The 16,517-nt window shown below is 35.8% G+C and overlaps 1 protein-coding gene and 1 pseudogene across 1 annotated transcript; both read right to left on the bottom strand.

Annotated features, from left to right (window-relative positions):
• Positions 1 to 684: 684 nt before the first annotated feature.
• LOC124972295 (40S ribosomal protein S8-like) lies at positions 685 to 1,324 on the bottom strand (annotated as a pseudogene).
• Positions 1,325 to 10,866: 9,542 nt separating this feature from the next.
• Positions 10,867 to 11,907, bottom strand: LOC124972430 (melanoma-associated antigen B18-like). The gene has a single exon (XM_047536839.1). The coding sequence runs from the start codon at positions 11,905 to 11,907 to the stop codon at positions 10,867 to 10,869; it is 1,041 nt and encodes a 346-aa protein (XP_047392795.1).
• Between the last annotated feature and the right edge of the window lie 4,610 nt (positions 11,908 to 16,517).

Raw genomic sequence — 16,517 nt, 5'->3', positions numbered from 1 at the left:
TCTTATTTGGTAAGGTATATGTGCCTAGAAAACTATCCATTTAATCTAGATTATCAAATTTGTTATATCCTTGTTCAGAATAATCTCTATTGATTGTGTTTCCATGGTATCAAATATAATTTTCCCCATTTCTTCCTGATGTGAGCCTTTTTATTTTAGGTTATTAATCATTTGTCTGTTTTAGCTTTTCAAAGAACTACTTCTTTGGTTTGTTGACTTTTAAAATTTTCTATTTATTTCCATTCTGATCTTTATTCAGTTTTCTAAATGGAGTGTCTGAGGAATTCCTTGGTGAAAAAGGCATCAAGTATTATTATAACATACTTTATGAAAAAAAAATGTGGCAGGACATGACAGTATTATACCATGCTGGAAAAGCACACCCAACTGAAACAAATCTATGTATTACTTTGATCCAAAGGAGATAATGATACTTATTTACTTTTGGCATAGACTAATAAAAATAGTTTACCAAAAGGAAAAGACCTAGCCATGGGCACAATGTCTTTTGTTGAGAGCTTCATTAAAAGGAATAAAACTGATTATAAAATAATGAGAAAAGGGGGGATTATAAAAATAAAGACTAGAGCTGTTGCCTTGTAATGTTCCCATACTTCCAATAAAGAAGGAAGGTAATTTTATATTATTTTAGATATAGAATAATAAACACCTTTTTTACATGAGCTAATTCAGGAGGGAGGAGGACTCATTTCCTTTCTTTGACTTGATTTTCATTAGATAGAAGAACTCCAGCTCCTTGCCCTCTTGTGCACACAGCCTTTTGCCGGGACACATTGGCCCAGTTTTGACACAATGTATGCAAGAAGCTTGCCCTGCTAGAACTGCTCCTCCAAAAGACTACTCAATTTCCAACTGTTTTCCTCTCATTGCATTTCTTTTGAATTTTCTTTACTAGTTTGTTTGTTTAGAATCTCTTCCTCCTCAGGTGTCAACTTGGCCACCCTCTTGCAGCCCATGGGCAGTGAGTAATCAGACTCATACCACTATAGGTATGGTGTACTGTCAATGAGCATAAAGCAGTTCTTCACCAGGGTCTAGGGGCATACCAGATCATTATTGGATGTATTGTAGACAACATCAGTGGTCCTCATTTTGTGAGTCAACACTCAGAGGTCCAAGAGAAGTTCCTCAAGTGCAGCCTCAGGGCACAGTGAGTCTTGGTACCTTCTCCCACATGGACTTTGTTAATGCAACAGGGACCAATTTCAGTGTTGGCAGCAGGGCATCCTATCTCATACTACTACTTATTGTGTTAGGACTTTGTCTTGTGGAACTTGTGCCAGTTGTCCTGTGAAATGCCCATTGTTCAGCTCTAGCTGAAAAGAGCAGAAGTTACACTTTTTGATGTAGATTTTTATAAAAGAGGTTGACCATTATCTAGAAATTAAATGAATTAAATGCATTGTTCCATTAACCCATTTAGCCTATAACCATGCATATATGCTGACTTGTTACTTGAATATCATTATCTCCAATGTTTTGTATCATTAATCTATGATTGGTTTTTAATCCCTCTGTTTTCTCCTTTTAAAAAATATTTTTAATTATAGATGGACATAGTACCTTTATTTATTTTTATGTGGTGCTGAGACTTGAACCCAATGTCTCATACATGCAAAGCAGGTGCTCAGTAGAGCTACAACCCCAGCCTTCCTCTCTGTTTTCTTAATCATAGAACTGTATTCTTATTTGTATTTTATTACATGGGAGTCTACTATTTATGGCAATGAATTCCTCAAGGGTTTTGTGACTCCTACCAATTTCTATAATCATTTGTAGGAAAATGTAGAGAAATTAGAGATTTTTATATTTATTTTGTATGTAGATGCTTTTGTGATCTGCTGGTATCCTCAGAGACTTAAGAGCAATGCAAAGCTGATACTTTGTTATAAAAAAAAATACAAAACAAGAAGAATGAGTTTTTTTCCCCACTATTTTTTCCTTAGGGTTTTTACTTTAGAACACTTGTAAATGTAAAACTTTTCTCTTTTAAAAGCTGAATAAACCTCTTGCCAGTTTTATTAGCCAGGAATGTTTTCCCTTTGGGTGACACAATTAGCCACCCAAATTACTATATGAATTTAGGAATAACTGAGTGTGACCAATGGTGCCATCCAACCCTTTCACTTAGGACTGGTTGTCTTTTATCTTAAGGATCAGCATGACATAGGTTGTTTGCTTGGATATATAAATAAAAGGAATTTCTTTCTGTTTTATCTCTTCTGCAAATTGCCTATAATCTGCATCATATTCCAGGTTAATGATTATTCAATAATAAAACTTTTTTCATTACTATATGATAATGTTGAATTTTACCTAAGTCCTGTAATCTTTTAAAACCAGTGAAGATTTAAAAATCCCCCTACTTTCTTGATATTCCAGGAAAAGGCTTACTGCAGTGAAACATTCCTGCCCACCTGACTTATATAAGATTTATGAATACACCCTCAGTATTCCCTTTCTTTGTCTTATACATGATTAACTGAACCACTTGGTCTTGATGTTCAATGAAAACAAAATGTTTTTTACCAAACTTGTTAAGCATTTCTTCTTTCTCCAGGCTCCCGACTTTGTCATAACATCATCTGAGCCAGCATAAAACCCTTCTTGAGAATAGGTTGGTTTTGGAATAAAATATTCTGTGATCTACACATAACACTTTCACCCTACTTCCTCACACACCTGGATCTTTCTAGCTTTTATTTACTCTTCCCTTTAAAATAATGTTTTATAGCACTGTAGGATTACTATAGTGGACAACAATTATTTGAATGTTTCCATGTAACTTATAGAGTATTGCATGTTCCCGACATGAAGAAATGATATATGTCTCAGGTTACTCTGATCTTATCATTGAAATGCTATACTGTATCTCCTAAATATTTACAATTACATTTTAAAGAAATAAATATTTTTGCTAACTGTTGAGATACTTGTCAATCCTATAGCCTCTGTGTTCTCCCTATTACAGTGAGGTCCCCTTCCCCTTATTGTAAAAGTCACTTTCCATACCAGCATTAATTCTTTTTTAAGAAAAAAAAAAACTTCTCCTTACTGAGGCTGAATTTGTTTTTTATATGTCATATTTTGTGCAGAGGATTTTTAAAATCAGAATATTTTATTTCTAATCATCTCTTAACACATGTAATGTAATCATGGACATGATATCTTATCACATTCCCCATAATCTACTGGTTAAAAGCAAGTCACAGGACTAACCACACTCAAAGATACGAGCATACAAAATCATGAACACTAAGGTAGAGCCAATGGGAACCCCATGAAATTATTAGCCATTCTATCTTCTGTTGCCCAAAGTGCCCTCTCCTCACCTTATGCAAAATGTATTCACCTTCCTCCAATATCCCAGGAAGTCTGACTCCATTATAACATCCTCTAAAATTCCAAGTCTTATCTAAATGAGGTCCAGCTGCAGGCTGCTAGGGTGTAGGATAGTTTATTAGGCACATCAGATGAATATACTCTCTATATGTGAACCTGTGAAACTGAAGAGACAAGTCATCTGTCCTATTCAGTGTGTAATATTTCATTTTATTTACATCTATTTACTCAATCCTTAATCTTTACTACTGAGTTATTTTGTATTTCCAGAGAAACACCTACTTGATACTGTGTTATCCTGTTCTGTATAATAAAATAGGATGGAAGATTTCCAAATTTGCTTTTTAAAAATAGCATAGTTTTTACTCTTAAAACTGATACACAGTGACAGATACATAATTAAAGTGATGATTCATATAATTATATTCTAAAGCTTTTTAAAATTCCTATTAAAAGAGAGAACAATCAAATTAACTAGAAAGTATGAACCAATGAGTAAAGGAATGAATGAAGAAATGCTTGAAAGAGAAAGAAAGAAAAAAAAGAGACAAAAATCTCCAAGAAATTGCAGGAAGGCAAAATGATAGATCCTGTGTTCCCTTCAGTCCAATATGCCACTACTTAGAATGCTGATAACTCTCTTCAATCACAAAGTACATAAATTATCTCAGACTCATTACAAGTGGGAAAAGTAGTTGATCATATCTGTGGAACATGTATTGCCAGTTTCAGTCCTGCTTTCTTCCTGGTCTCTCAAAACCTCTTGATACAGATTTGGGAAAGAACCAGAGGTGGTAACATTGATTTTGGTCAAAACTTCTAGGACTCTTATTTTGCTTGTTTCAGCATGGGTTCTGGGACCCCACAAAAATTCATAGTATAGAGAATCAATTTTCGGCACTTGCTGGTACTCCAGGTATATCTCCTGTATCATATCTCTGGGGAGCTTCCTGGATATCCTTAGATGAAATACATCCTTTCAATCTGCATCATTGTGATAATCAGGAATTCACATACTTCCTCCTCAGGAAGGTGATTGCTCATCAGGAAGACCATGCCCAGTTGAATCATCAAAAGAGATTACTTGTGGGAAGCCCCTTACCACCAAACTTCTCTTCTTTTAGAGTTATAACTTGCTGACACAGGAAGCCAGAAGACATGGGAAAAGAGACTGGTAGGGTCAACATCCTTCAATTCAAGGACCAAAGACCAGCTCCGTGTGCTTAAAATAACAAGACAGTATCTTTCACCCCAAAGTTTAACAAAATTGTAAAGAATGATGAATACCTATAATCAAGTCATTCACACACACCTTAAACTAAGAATTGGCATAATATTTTAGGAACTCCCAAATATTGTATATATTTTAAATCTTTATACTCTTTAACTTTAACCCAATTTGTGTTTTGCTGTGACTTCTTAGAAAACATATACACTTTCACCCAGGATTTCATGTCCAAGTTGTTGATTTCAATTTTACTAATTATAGAAACAAGTGGTAAATAACTTGAAGTTCCATTAAAAGCAAAATGATTAAATGAATTATCACACATACTTTAGAATTCCAGAGTGGGTGGATCTCTATGCTGTCATGGAAATATTCTGCATTCACTTTACTAAGCAACAAGGTCAAGAAGCAGAATGGTATGTGCATGGTTACCCATGTGTGTTAAAAGTTTAATAATTTTATAGCACTTCTATATATGAAAAAAGCCTCAGATCATCTTTTAAAATGACACATAGCAGATTGTTAATTGTGATTATTTCTGAAGAGGTGGCTGAATTTTGAGAAAGGGGAGATGTTGTAATTTATCTGCACTAGAATTTTTCATAATAAGTATATATGTATTATCTTCATAAGTCAATATTTCAATACATTTAAACACAAAATAGTAGCTGTGCGTTAATCAGATAAATTAAATGAGAACTGATGCAACAGAGAAAACCTGAAGGTGAATAACTTAAAACAATAAAAGTCGTTTTCTCCTACTCATAACTTCTTATGTGGAATGTACTTTTTTTTAAAGAACAAAAGCATAAAAAATATTCTTCTTTACCACATTGATCCACCATCTTAAATTTTAAAAATAGCTATAAATATGATTGGAACAAGTTCTTCTCATAGGAAATTTCAATACTATCTCACCTGGTTTTCATGTCATCTGTGTTGCCACCTTCTCCCCTGCTGGATAAATTACTCCTGGGGAATATCCAAATTTGTCCTGATTCTTTTTTCCTTTTCTCTACATGTTGTTCTTCCAAGGAGACCAATCTACTTCTCTGAAACGCCATTCACACTCCAATCAATCCCAAATTATTCTCTAGAATAGAATTTCACCTATGTTACAATCTTATAAAACTTCTTACTTAATACTTTCTTGTAAGCTTAATATGTATTAATAACTTAACATGGCCAAATGAGAACTCTCACCCCCATCACCAACAACCCATCTTCCTCTGTTCAATAAACGGTATCACTGTACATGCACTATTTCAAGACAAATATGCATAGGTCATTCTTGTTTTTTTCCTTTTCCTGTACCTCATTTACAGAGTAGGTATCTGTTTATCTACTGAACTACACAGAATGCAAAAGAGGTTCATAAATGGTTTATGATCAAGCTAGAGCCAGGCATAAGCTTGTATTAAAATCATACTAACATTCTTGAGCCATTTTCCAGATCATTCTTTTTCTAGCAACCTTTTTAGTATTGCCATAATAACAGAGTAAGTGTTGGTATATGAAGATTGCAAGAAATGTTGCACTAAGAGGATAAGGGGAGTCTATTTGTCCCATGAAAGGCTTATCCATCCCAGTGCAAGCTAATTTACCATAATATATATAATTGATGTTTTAATGTATTATTGATACTTCAGTTAATGTTTCATGTAAGTATATGTAAGACAGATGACTCTGCCTGTGCTACTTGTTCTATGAAATAGAACGGAGGGTCATGAGATCATCCCAGAGGGAATAATATGCCACTCTCATTACAGGTCTTCAGACACACACACGTATGTTTTATCTTTGTTGACTTTTTAATGGGTGCTTATTTGTTTCCACATTGTTTTGTATGTTGGATGGAAGCTGGGGGACACACTTTGTTTCCTCCACATGTTTCAGTAAACTAAAAATTATTTTTAAAATTTTACGTGAGTAAGTAGGAATCTTCACTGACAGAAGATCCAGTGATACAGACTGCTAAACACATGTGATTCCTCACCTAAAGGATCCCTATTTCATTGACAAGGGCAGTTACTAATGACAGGTAGATTGGGCAAGGTAGTCTTCACATGAGCCCAGGAAGGAGTGCAAGACACAATGTGAATGAGCACTTGAACTTCCATAATCTGTTACCTAGTAGATGCTTGATAAAAGGGCAAATAGTAGAATTTGTTATAATACCTTTCTTACTTGGAGTTTTCTGAGGAGGTAAATTTGCCTTGCCAGCCTCTTACATGACAGGTGCTTTCATACAGCATTGCATTATTTTTTTTCTATTTTTATGAGTGCATTATAATTATAATAGTGGGGTTCATTGTGACATATTCATATGTGCACATAGCACTATTTGCTCTAATACATTCCCCAGTACTTTCCTCTTCCCTCATCTCCTCCCTCTGCTCCCTTTTCTCTACTCTTCTGAAATTTCTTGTTTACAAATATTTTCTTCTTTATTATTTTTTAATTTTTACAGACTGCATTTTACAAACACATTTTTCATTGATGCATTATCATTATGAAGTGGAAATCATTATAAGTTCATACATACATATAGCATATTTTGGTTTGTTTTATTTCTGTTCTTTTTCCCTCCCTTTCTCCCCGTTGATCCTCTACCTCTGCTCTATTGATCTCCCTTTAACTCTTGCATTAATTTTTGAAAAGACTCAGTGAAATCTCAGCGGGGGGGGGGTTCACTTTTTTACTCAGTAGCACCTTTTTATACTGACCTCACTGCATTTAGCCTCAAGAGGATGAGAATATATTCCTATTTGTTCAATGTCACAATCTTACAAATTCTACAAGGTTCAACATGATGAGGTGCTTGATAAAGGAGAAATTATTAGAATTTATAATATCTTCCTCTATTCCTGGTGAGGTTTCTAAGAAGGTCAAATTTGGGTTGAAATTCTCCACTGATTTCGAGAGCCTACTAAGAGATTGGTGCTTTGTAATTCAGGATCACATCAAGTTTCAAAAAGAAACTATAAAATTTCAGTAGGGAAAAGCTCAACCTCTTCACTCAGTAGCACCTTTCTTATATTGACCTTTGAAATAAATTCTAAGAGTCTCAGTATTTTGAGAATGTTCTTTCTATCGTGGCTGGTAAAAATCTTAAGTTGTGAATCCTACAAACCTCAACATGAATGAATATGCAGGACACTTTTACAAATGTCATTAGGCACAAGGAAAAACCAGGATTCTCTTCTGGAGCAAGTACTGAAATAAGAGGCAGCAGAAGGATGGTGAATTATTTTTTCTTTGCTGTTAAATAATAGCATGTCTGCTTTTCTTGAAAGAACTCTAGGGTGGTTTAAGGAATTCAACCTTAGTAGGTATTTGTTATATAGTCATTTTCATGGCCTTCCTCATCTTTAATGAGGGAGGCTAAAATTTTTTATCATCTATGTAAGCTTACCGTGTGTGTATTTATTCAGGTGCCACTATTGAACAGTATATCCCTTTAAAATTCTACTGACAATATTTAGATTGCTTATTCAGCTACATCCCAAGAGCAAGTATTTTCCATGAAAAATAAGAAATCACATGCTAATCAACTCATTTCAAATAGATTTTGAACCTATTGTAGAGATGTGGGATGGGACATCTGCAGGAAGTTGGAATGCTCTAAGTTCAGGTGATTCTGAGCCACCAGTTTTATAGGAAGCAAGTGTGAACCATTCACAGAAGGCAGTGAAGAACTGGTCAGCAGATAAGGTTCCAGTTTGGACATGAAAGCACACTGGAGAAAACGCCAGGGAAAGATATACTACAGTATGAGAGTGTGTTAGCACAGGATTCATGTGCCAGCATCTGGTCAAAGTCTACTCTCAAGGACACCAGGAGCTAGGCACAGAGGATCCTTAGAAAATGAAGTCCAGAGACAATCTGTACCTTAGGCCTAATTCTTATATTTACCTTCTTTCTTTAGGCTTGCTTTTGTACTTTGGCTAGAGAGTACTGTCATTTTAATTTTCTGTAATATGTTTGGAGTAGTGAGAATAGTAGTTAATTAAGAGCCAAAAGATCTGACTCAAGTTAGGAGAAGTGGAAGTGGGGACTCTAGAAAAATTCTAGCCAGATTAGATAAAAAATCTATTTCCAGCAATATCATTTATCAGCCATGTAAACTTAAGAACATGGTAAGTTCTGCAAATGATGTCTTATAAGGTCTGTCTTGTAAGATTATTCAGATATATGTAATGGGTACACAGCATTTAGCAGAGAGACTGAAAAATATTGTGTATCTACTGAATGGCAGTTAGCATATGATTAAACACAAATGATACTACCCTCCCCTCTGGGGAAATTTATTTATTACTAATTCAGGAGAATATATAGCTTTCCAGGACACCAAATTAGCTCATAATGTTCCATAGAAAGTAAGTCTAAATAAAACTTTCCTTAGTTGAGGATAAGTTGCTTCATTTACAATGTGGAGGAGAGTCTTCCTCAGTTGTATGCATTTTGAGTTTCCAAAATTTATGTCAAGAACCAACAGTTTCCCACCCAGATATCTTTCCATTCCAAACCACACTAATATTTTCATTCATTTCATCATCATCACATATCGGATTTTTCCAGATTGCACTCATGATGACTAAAATGTTCTTTTAAAGCATTGAGATCTAGCTGTCTCAGTTCAGGGTAAGAACAACCAAGACAGTAGCTTCCAGGTATCTTATTTCAATCCAGTTCCACTCTTATTTCTTAGATATTTCCTGGAGACAGTGTGTATAAAACAACTGGCTTGCATTGTATGTTCAAATAAATGTGAATGAGATAGCCCAGGACACCATCCATTTCTGGCTGAGGAGAATATTTCCTTCTGGTTTATTTTTGATACCAAATTAGCTCTTAAGAACAGGTTTACCTTCCAGGGTTTTGTCCTTCTGTGTTGAGACACATCATGAATGTTTGATCTCTGCTCATAAGTCTCACAGCTTCATCTAGCCAATACCCAGCTTACAAGTACAATTATCCCTTAGTATCCTTGGAGGACTGGTCCCTTAGGATATCATAATCCATGGATGCTCATGTCCCTTATATAAAATAGCATAGGATTTCATATACCTATGTAATCCTGTGTACTTTAAATCATCTCACCATCACTTATACCTAATATAAAGTAAATGCTATGCAAACAGTTCTTATAATGTATCATTCGGGAACAAGGATAAGAAGAAAAGATCTATACATGTTCAGTACACATGCAGTTTTTTTCCTAAATGATTTTGGGCTGTGATTGATTGAATTCATGGGTGTGGAACCCATTGGTACAGAAGGCTAACTGTGTATCACACACAAGGACCATGGCTTCCCAAAGCCTCAAAGGGCCTTTACTCAGGGTATTTTTACTTTCTTATTTGTAACCAGATACCCTCCCTCACTTTTTCCAAATCCCTTCCTACTTCCTTCTCATTGCTTGTCTTTTTGGTCTTAGAAGGTACTTTACCATTTTCCTTATAGGATTACTGTTATTTGACTGTAAAGTTTTAAGCAGGGCTGGGTGTTTTGTGTCCAACTTTCCCTATTTCTAACAAAATGACTTGCAAAGAGCAAATACTCAATTAATATTGGAAAACAAATGAGCCAGTGAGCACAAAGTCTAGTTTATAAACATTTATTTTTTTCTATATTTTTAATAAGCTAAATAAATCTACATATCTTTCAGAGAACAAACTGAAATGGAATTGGGAACTGAACATCTTTTATTTTTTCCCCTCTTTATTTCTTGATTCCTCAAATTTTATTGCCAAATTCTTTTCAATTTTGAAGGAAATGCCTATTCCACTGCCAGGTTTTCTTATTCTGGTTCACTATGAAAGATTTACCAATTTGTTTTACAAAATAATAAAACTCCTAATCTTAAGACTATTAAACATCAGTAAATATGTAAATAAAGTCATTAATAATTTTATATTCTAAAGTATTTAAGCCTATTAAAAGAAACATTCAAAATACAACACAATACTCTGAATTAGGCATTTAGAACAGAAACACAAACATACACACTGTTTTCCCTTCAGACCCACCCTGGCCATCCACTAAGAATGCTCATTGTTCTTCTCATCCACAAAGAAAATAATCTTCCTCAAACTTCAATATTTGAAATATAACCTAGAATAAAAGGAAAGAATGGTAAAAACTCCAAGTTACCAGTATACAACAAGAAGGTAAAATGATACTCACTTATTCCCTCTAGCCCCTAACTTGCCCTCCACTATTAGGAGGTTGACAGACCTTTTCAATGAAAAGTGAAGAACCAGACTCAGATTTCACTTAGCATGGGAGAAGCTGCTGGCCATGGCCCTGGAACGTGAACTGGCCAGAGCAGCATTGTGAGCTCTCGCTGCTACTCTGGCTCGGGCTCTCACTTCCTCATCTTTCAAAGCTTCTTCATACCAGGATGGGAAGGCATTGGGGGTAGTATCGTGGATTTTGGCCAAGAACTCTAGGATTTTCATCTTGCTAGTTTCAGCATGGGCTCTTGGTCCCCACATGAATTCATAACGTGGAGGGTCACTGTTTGGGACCTGCTGGGACTCCAGATACTTTAGCTGTACCAAATCTTCAGTGATGACCTTCCTGGGTTCCCCATAGATGAAGTGCTTCCTATCAGCATATACACCCATCATATTCAGCACATTCCAGATCTCCTCTTCAGGGGCACAGTTGCCTTTCATGAAGATCACACCCAGTACAATCATCAGGAGGCCCATCTTCGGCATGTTCTCTTCATCACCCATTGTTCCATCAAGGGTGTAGTCTAGTTTGCTGACAAGAGCATAGTAGTGCCTGATGGGATCCACTTCCTTCAAGTCAACACCAAAGGCCAGCTCCATGTGCTCAGAGGCTCTCCTGAGGATCTCATTGAAGCGATACTTATACTTTTTGATAACATACTTCAACATGTCTGCCTTTGTAATCAGCTCTTTCTTTTGATATTTGTCTATTAGGAACTGTACCAGTAAAACCACTTTCTTGTTTAAGGGGTCTTTGCGCCAGCCCTGACTAACCTGACAGGAATCTGAACTTCCCTCATCTTGGCTTTGGGCACCTTCATCTGAATCCATGTTTGAGTCAGCTGTCTTAGTAGGATTAGTGGTGGAGGGGACTCCCTGAGGCAACCTAGGAGTTCCAGGTATGCCAGGATCAGAAACATTCTGGGGTTTATTCTCAAAGAAAGTATAGGCAGAGGGTCTGGACTCTTCTCCCTGTGTTTCAGTGGCCTGAGCAGCTCCCAGACCCTGGTTCTCATTGCGGGCCTGGCGGCGTTTTGCTCGGGCTCGGAGCTTACTCTTCTGACCTCGAGGCATAATAACTCCGATAGGGACAACAGGCTTTAGTATAAACAGTTGGATTGATGAAGAGGTCACCCCTAGAAGATGAAAAATGAGAAAATATATACAGCCTCATTAGATTCTACCTTGGTTTCAAGAATGACTGTCTCTGTTAGTTCCCTTGGGAGAAATGCTTTAGGAACCCCCCAAGGCAAGGGCAGGGTGGGGCCCTGTTCTGGGGGAGTTCGTTACTTCAGTTCTAACTCAGGATATTGTCTTTACTTCTGAGCAATGCTTCGACTCCTTCCTCTGCTGACTTGAGGCAGCCTGCTTCCAACTAGAGCTTCCCATCCCACAGAGTGCTAAGAGGAAGTATGAGAGTGATAAGCCTAATGGCTATGCTTTGGGCCGTTCAGGACTGGGGGCACGGTAGGTAGAGTAGGGGGCTGTTTCTATTTTGGGAGAGGAGTGTCCCATACATTCACCTTGAAACCTGGCGGTTCCTAGAACTCCTCCCTCTGCAGGCCTTACCCTGGAATCCACAGCCCAGTGAGCCGGAAGTGACCATTATTCACTTCCGGCCCCGCCCACTTGATCTTGCTTGCATAATAGGGGCAGGACTCTTATCATTGATTTTTTTTTTTTTTTTTTACTATTGTTGGGGCTTCTCCCTCTGCTGAACTATATCAATTGGTCTCAGACCAAAGCTCTCATTTCCCTGAGAGTCCTGAGTAGGAATTAATATGAAACCTGAAGCCTGAGGCTAACATTCATGCTGGTGTATCTCTGTAGTCCCTTTAGTTGGGTAGATGGTCCTCTCAATCCTTGCTCAGTATCTTATCTTGATTACTGATGGATGCTGCTCCACCTCCCTAATGCTAACTTGAGGCCAGCTCCATCAGGTAAAATGTTAAATACATAAATAATTTCAGCACAATAAACATCTGTACAATATTATATTCACCATTATTAAACATAGTATATTGCTCTTATTCTTTTTTTAATTTATGAATTCATGTAATGAATAAATTCAAAAAAACAGATAAGCAATGATATAACAACAGGCAAATACAAACATTATAAGGATTTTAGAATTTTTAAAAGAAAAGTGTTTGTTAATTAAGAATAAAATACAATGTTACATTTCCAAAATACAGAACTGGATTCCAACAATTTAATAAAATAAGGCACAATGTTTAATAAGGCAAAATTCATACAGAAGATCAAATAAGATCACATTCTTTTGTATGTCTGGGAGGTGAGGGGGAGGAGGTATGAGAACTGAAGTTCATTTGATATATCTTGTACCTGAGTGAGTTCATTTTTACAGTTGCTTTGATAAAGTTTTGTAAATATTTATTCTTTTCTTTTGGATGTTGTTTCTGTTTTTAAATTAATTTTTAACTGATATATTAAAATATACAAATTATATACATTTACAGGATATTCCAATGTCATATATATACACACACACACATATATACATACACAAACATACATGAATTTTTAACTCAGTAAACATTTATATCTACTCAAACATTTATTTATATTAAAAATATTAAAAGTCCTAGATTTTTGATGTATACTATATATAAATGTATATATGTGTGTATATATATATTTATTTATTTATTTTATAGTCACCTTGATGTGCAATGTCACATCAGAACTTCTTAATCCTAGCTATAACTTAGTGTTCTTTGATCAGTCATTCCTATCCATATTCTTTTTGGCCTCTGGTAACCACCATTCTGCTCTCAACTTCTATGAGGCCAGCTTTTAAAAATAGTTCACTTATGAGAGAGATTGTGCAGCATTTGTCTTTCTGTGTTTGGCTTATTTCACTTAGCATAATGATCTCTTGTTCCATTTGTGTTGTTTCAAATGATGGGATTCCATTCTTTTTCATGGATGAATAATATTTCATTGTGTAGATGTACCACTTTTCTTTATCTATTCTTCAGTTAATGGACACTAAGTTTATTTCAGTTTCTTGACTAATGTGAATACTGCTTTATTTAACATGGGAGTGCAGATACTGCTTCAAAATTCTAATTTCATTTCCTTCAGATATGTAGTAGTGGGGTTGCTAGATCATATGGTAATTCTACTTTTAATTTTTTGAGGAACTTACATGTTATCTATAATGACTATACTAATTTATATTCCCATCAACACTATAGTAGTGTTTCCTTTTCTCTAACTCCTCACCAACACTTCTTAACTTTGCCTTTTGATTCTAGCCATACTTACTGGAGTGAGATGATATCGCATTGTGGTTTTGATTTTCATTTCTCTCATTTGTGGTGTTGAACAATTTTTTAATGTAACTTTTGGCCATTTTTTAAATCTTCTTTTGGGAAATGTCTATTTAGCTCTATTATTCACTTTAAAATTGGTTATTTGTTTTGTCATTATTGAGTTTTTGTATGCTTTTGTATTATTGAGTTGTTATATGGAGTTACTTATATGTTATAGACATTAGCCCCTGTTAAGGTGTATAATTTGCAAGGTTTTTCTTTTTCTGTAGGTTATTTCTTTACTTGATTTGTTTCCTTTCCTGAACAGAAACTATATTTTTTTAGTTTGATATAATATTATTTTCTATGTTGGCTTCTGTTTCCTATGCTTTAGGGATATTGTCAAAAAAAAAAAAACTTGCTGTTAGTATCCTGAAGTGTTTCCCCTATGTGTTCTCTTAGTAGTTCCATGTTTTAGATTTTAGTCTTATTCCATGTTGAGTTGAGTTTTGTAACTGATAAGAGATTGGAAATATACAGTTTCATTTTACTGCATGTAGATATTCAATTTTCTCAGCACCATGGTTGAAAAGACTGTCTTTTCTCCAGGGTATATTCTTAGCACCTTTGTCAAAAATTAGTTGACTTTATATGTGTGGGTTTACTTCTTGGCTCTCTATTATGTTCATTTGTTCTGTGTATCTCTTTGTATGTCAACTATGCTGTTTTCATTTCTACAGCTTTGTGGTATATTAAAAAATCAGGCAGTGTAATGCCTCCCACTTTGTTCTTTTTGATCAAGATGGTTTTGAATTTGAATTCAGGCATTTTGATGTTCAATAAAAATTTTAGGATTTTTATTCCTACTTTATTTTGGTGTTCTTGTGTATAGCTATATGCTAGCTGTACAATCAAGTTCAAGTTTGATCAGTGACAATTGGTACCATTCTTTTGTGTCTTAATTCAGACTTTATTGGAAATGCTTCTAACATTTCACATCTATGTAGGGTTGCCTTGATTTGTTGATACGAAAACTCTGTTATAATATGAGTTTGCTAGAAGTTATTACCACAAACTATTATTGAACCTTTAACCAAATTTTTTCTTTACCTCTGCACATGGTCAAATGCTTTTTCTTCTCTGTTAACAGTAAACTCCAGTGCACATTTTTCTAATGTGATGTGTTCTGATTTCCTTAGGCACAGCCTGTTTCCTTATTTCTTCATTTAATTCACTGCTATATTAAGTTGGCTACAACTTTATTTAGAATATCCTTCTTCATATGTGTGAGCCTGGTTTCGTGTACTTTTCCTGGGACATCCTCATCTAGTTTTTGTATCAAGGAGAGCTAGCCCATTAAATTGGTTGAGTAATTTTCCATCTTCTTGTGTGGCTTATAAGAATTATTATAGTGATGAGTTTTTCCTTTACCACTTGGTTTAAGGGGCTTCAAAACAACTGGATATAGAAGATTTTGCAGGTGACCAGGGCTGTACTACAGTTTCAGTTTGTATTTGTGTTAGTTAGTTTTTTTTCACTGTGACTAAAATACCTGACAAGAACATTTTAGAGAAGGAAAAGTTTACTTTGGCTCATGGTTTGAGAGTCAGTCCATGTTGATTGACTTCACTGCTTTCCCCTGAGGTGAGGCAGAACACCATTATGGAAGGGCAGTGGTGGAAGAAAGCTGATCAATTCTGGTGACTGGAAAGCAAAGAGGGCAAGGAGAAGGGGCCACAGGGATGATGAATCCTTCTGGGGCATGCTGTCAGTGACCTATCCTTTAGTCTCACCCTATCTGTATACAATTTTACTCCTCAATTAGTCCATTCAAACAAGGATGGACTGATTAGGTTTTAGTTCTCATGATCTAATAATTTCACCTCTAAATATTCCTGCACAAATACAAGAAACTTTGGGGGACACCTCATATCCAAACCATAACATTCCACCACAGTCCCCAAATGCTCATGTCTATTTCACAATGAAGTATGCATTTAGTCCATCTCCAAGAGTCCTCACAGTATTAACAGTTCCAGCATTGCCCACCATTGTCCTTGCTGGTTGCAGTGACAATGGCCTCTTTCTTAGCTTGGCTTTCTCCATAACCAGCAGCATTCCTCAGCACACAGTCCATATTATTGGCATATCTTAATTCCTGGGATCTCCATTTCAGCTTTGGCTTTACCTTCAGAGCTGCACATATTTCCCTCTCAGTGGCAGCCTACAGATATTTCAACCCTGACACACTTTGCCTGGCCTTCCAGGTCTTCCTTTTTAAATCTCAATGGAAGCCTTCATGATGCCTTAACTCCAGCATCCTGCATTCCTGAAGAACCAATACCAAGTGTGCAATGCCAAGGTCTACCACCAGTTTGAGCAGTAGATGAGTCCCTTGGGAACAGG

This window comes from Sciurus carolinensis, chromosome X (assembly GCF_902686445.1).
Source record: "Sciurus carolinensis chromosome X, mSciCar1.2, whole genome shotgun sequence".
Taxonomy (NCBI): domain Eukaryota; kingdom Metazoa; phylum Chordata; class Mammalia; order Rodentia; family Sciuridae; genus Sciurus; species Sciurus carolinensis.
Note: the sequence above shows the minus strand (reverse complement) of the source record. Positions and strands in the feature narration are given on the sequence as shown.

What these genes read in the sequence shown, in the direction of transcription:
- LOC124972430 (XM_047536839.1), bottom strand. Translation starts at nt 11,907, where the DNA reads ATGCCTCGAGGTCAGAAGAGTAAGCTCCGAGCCCGAGCAAAACGCCGC.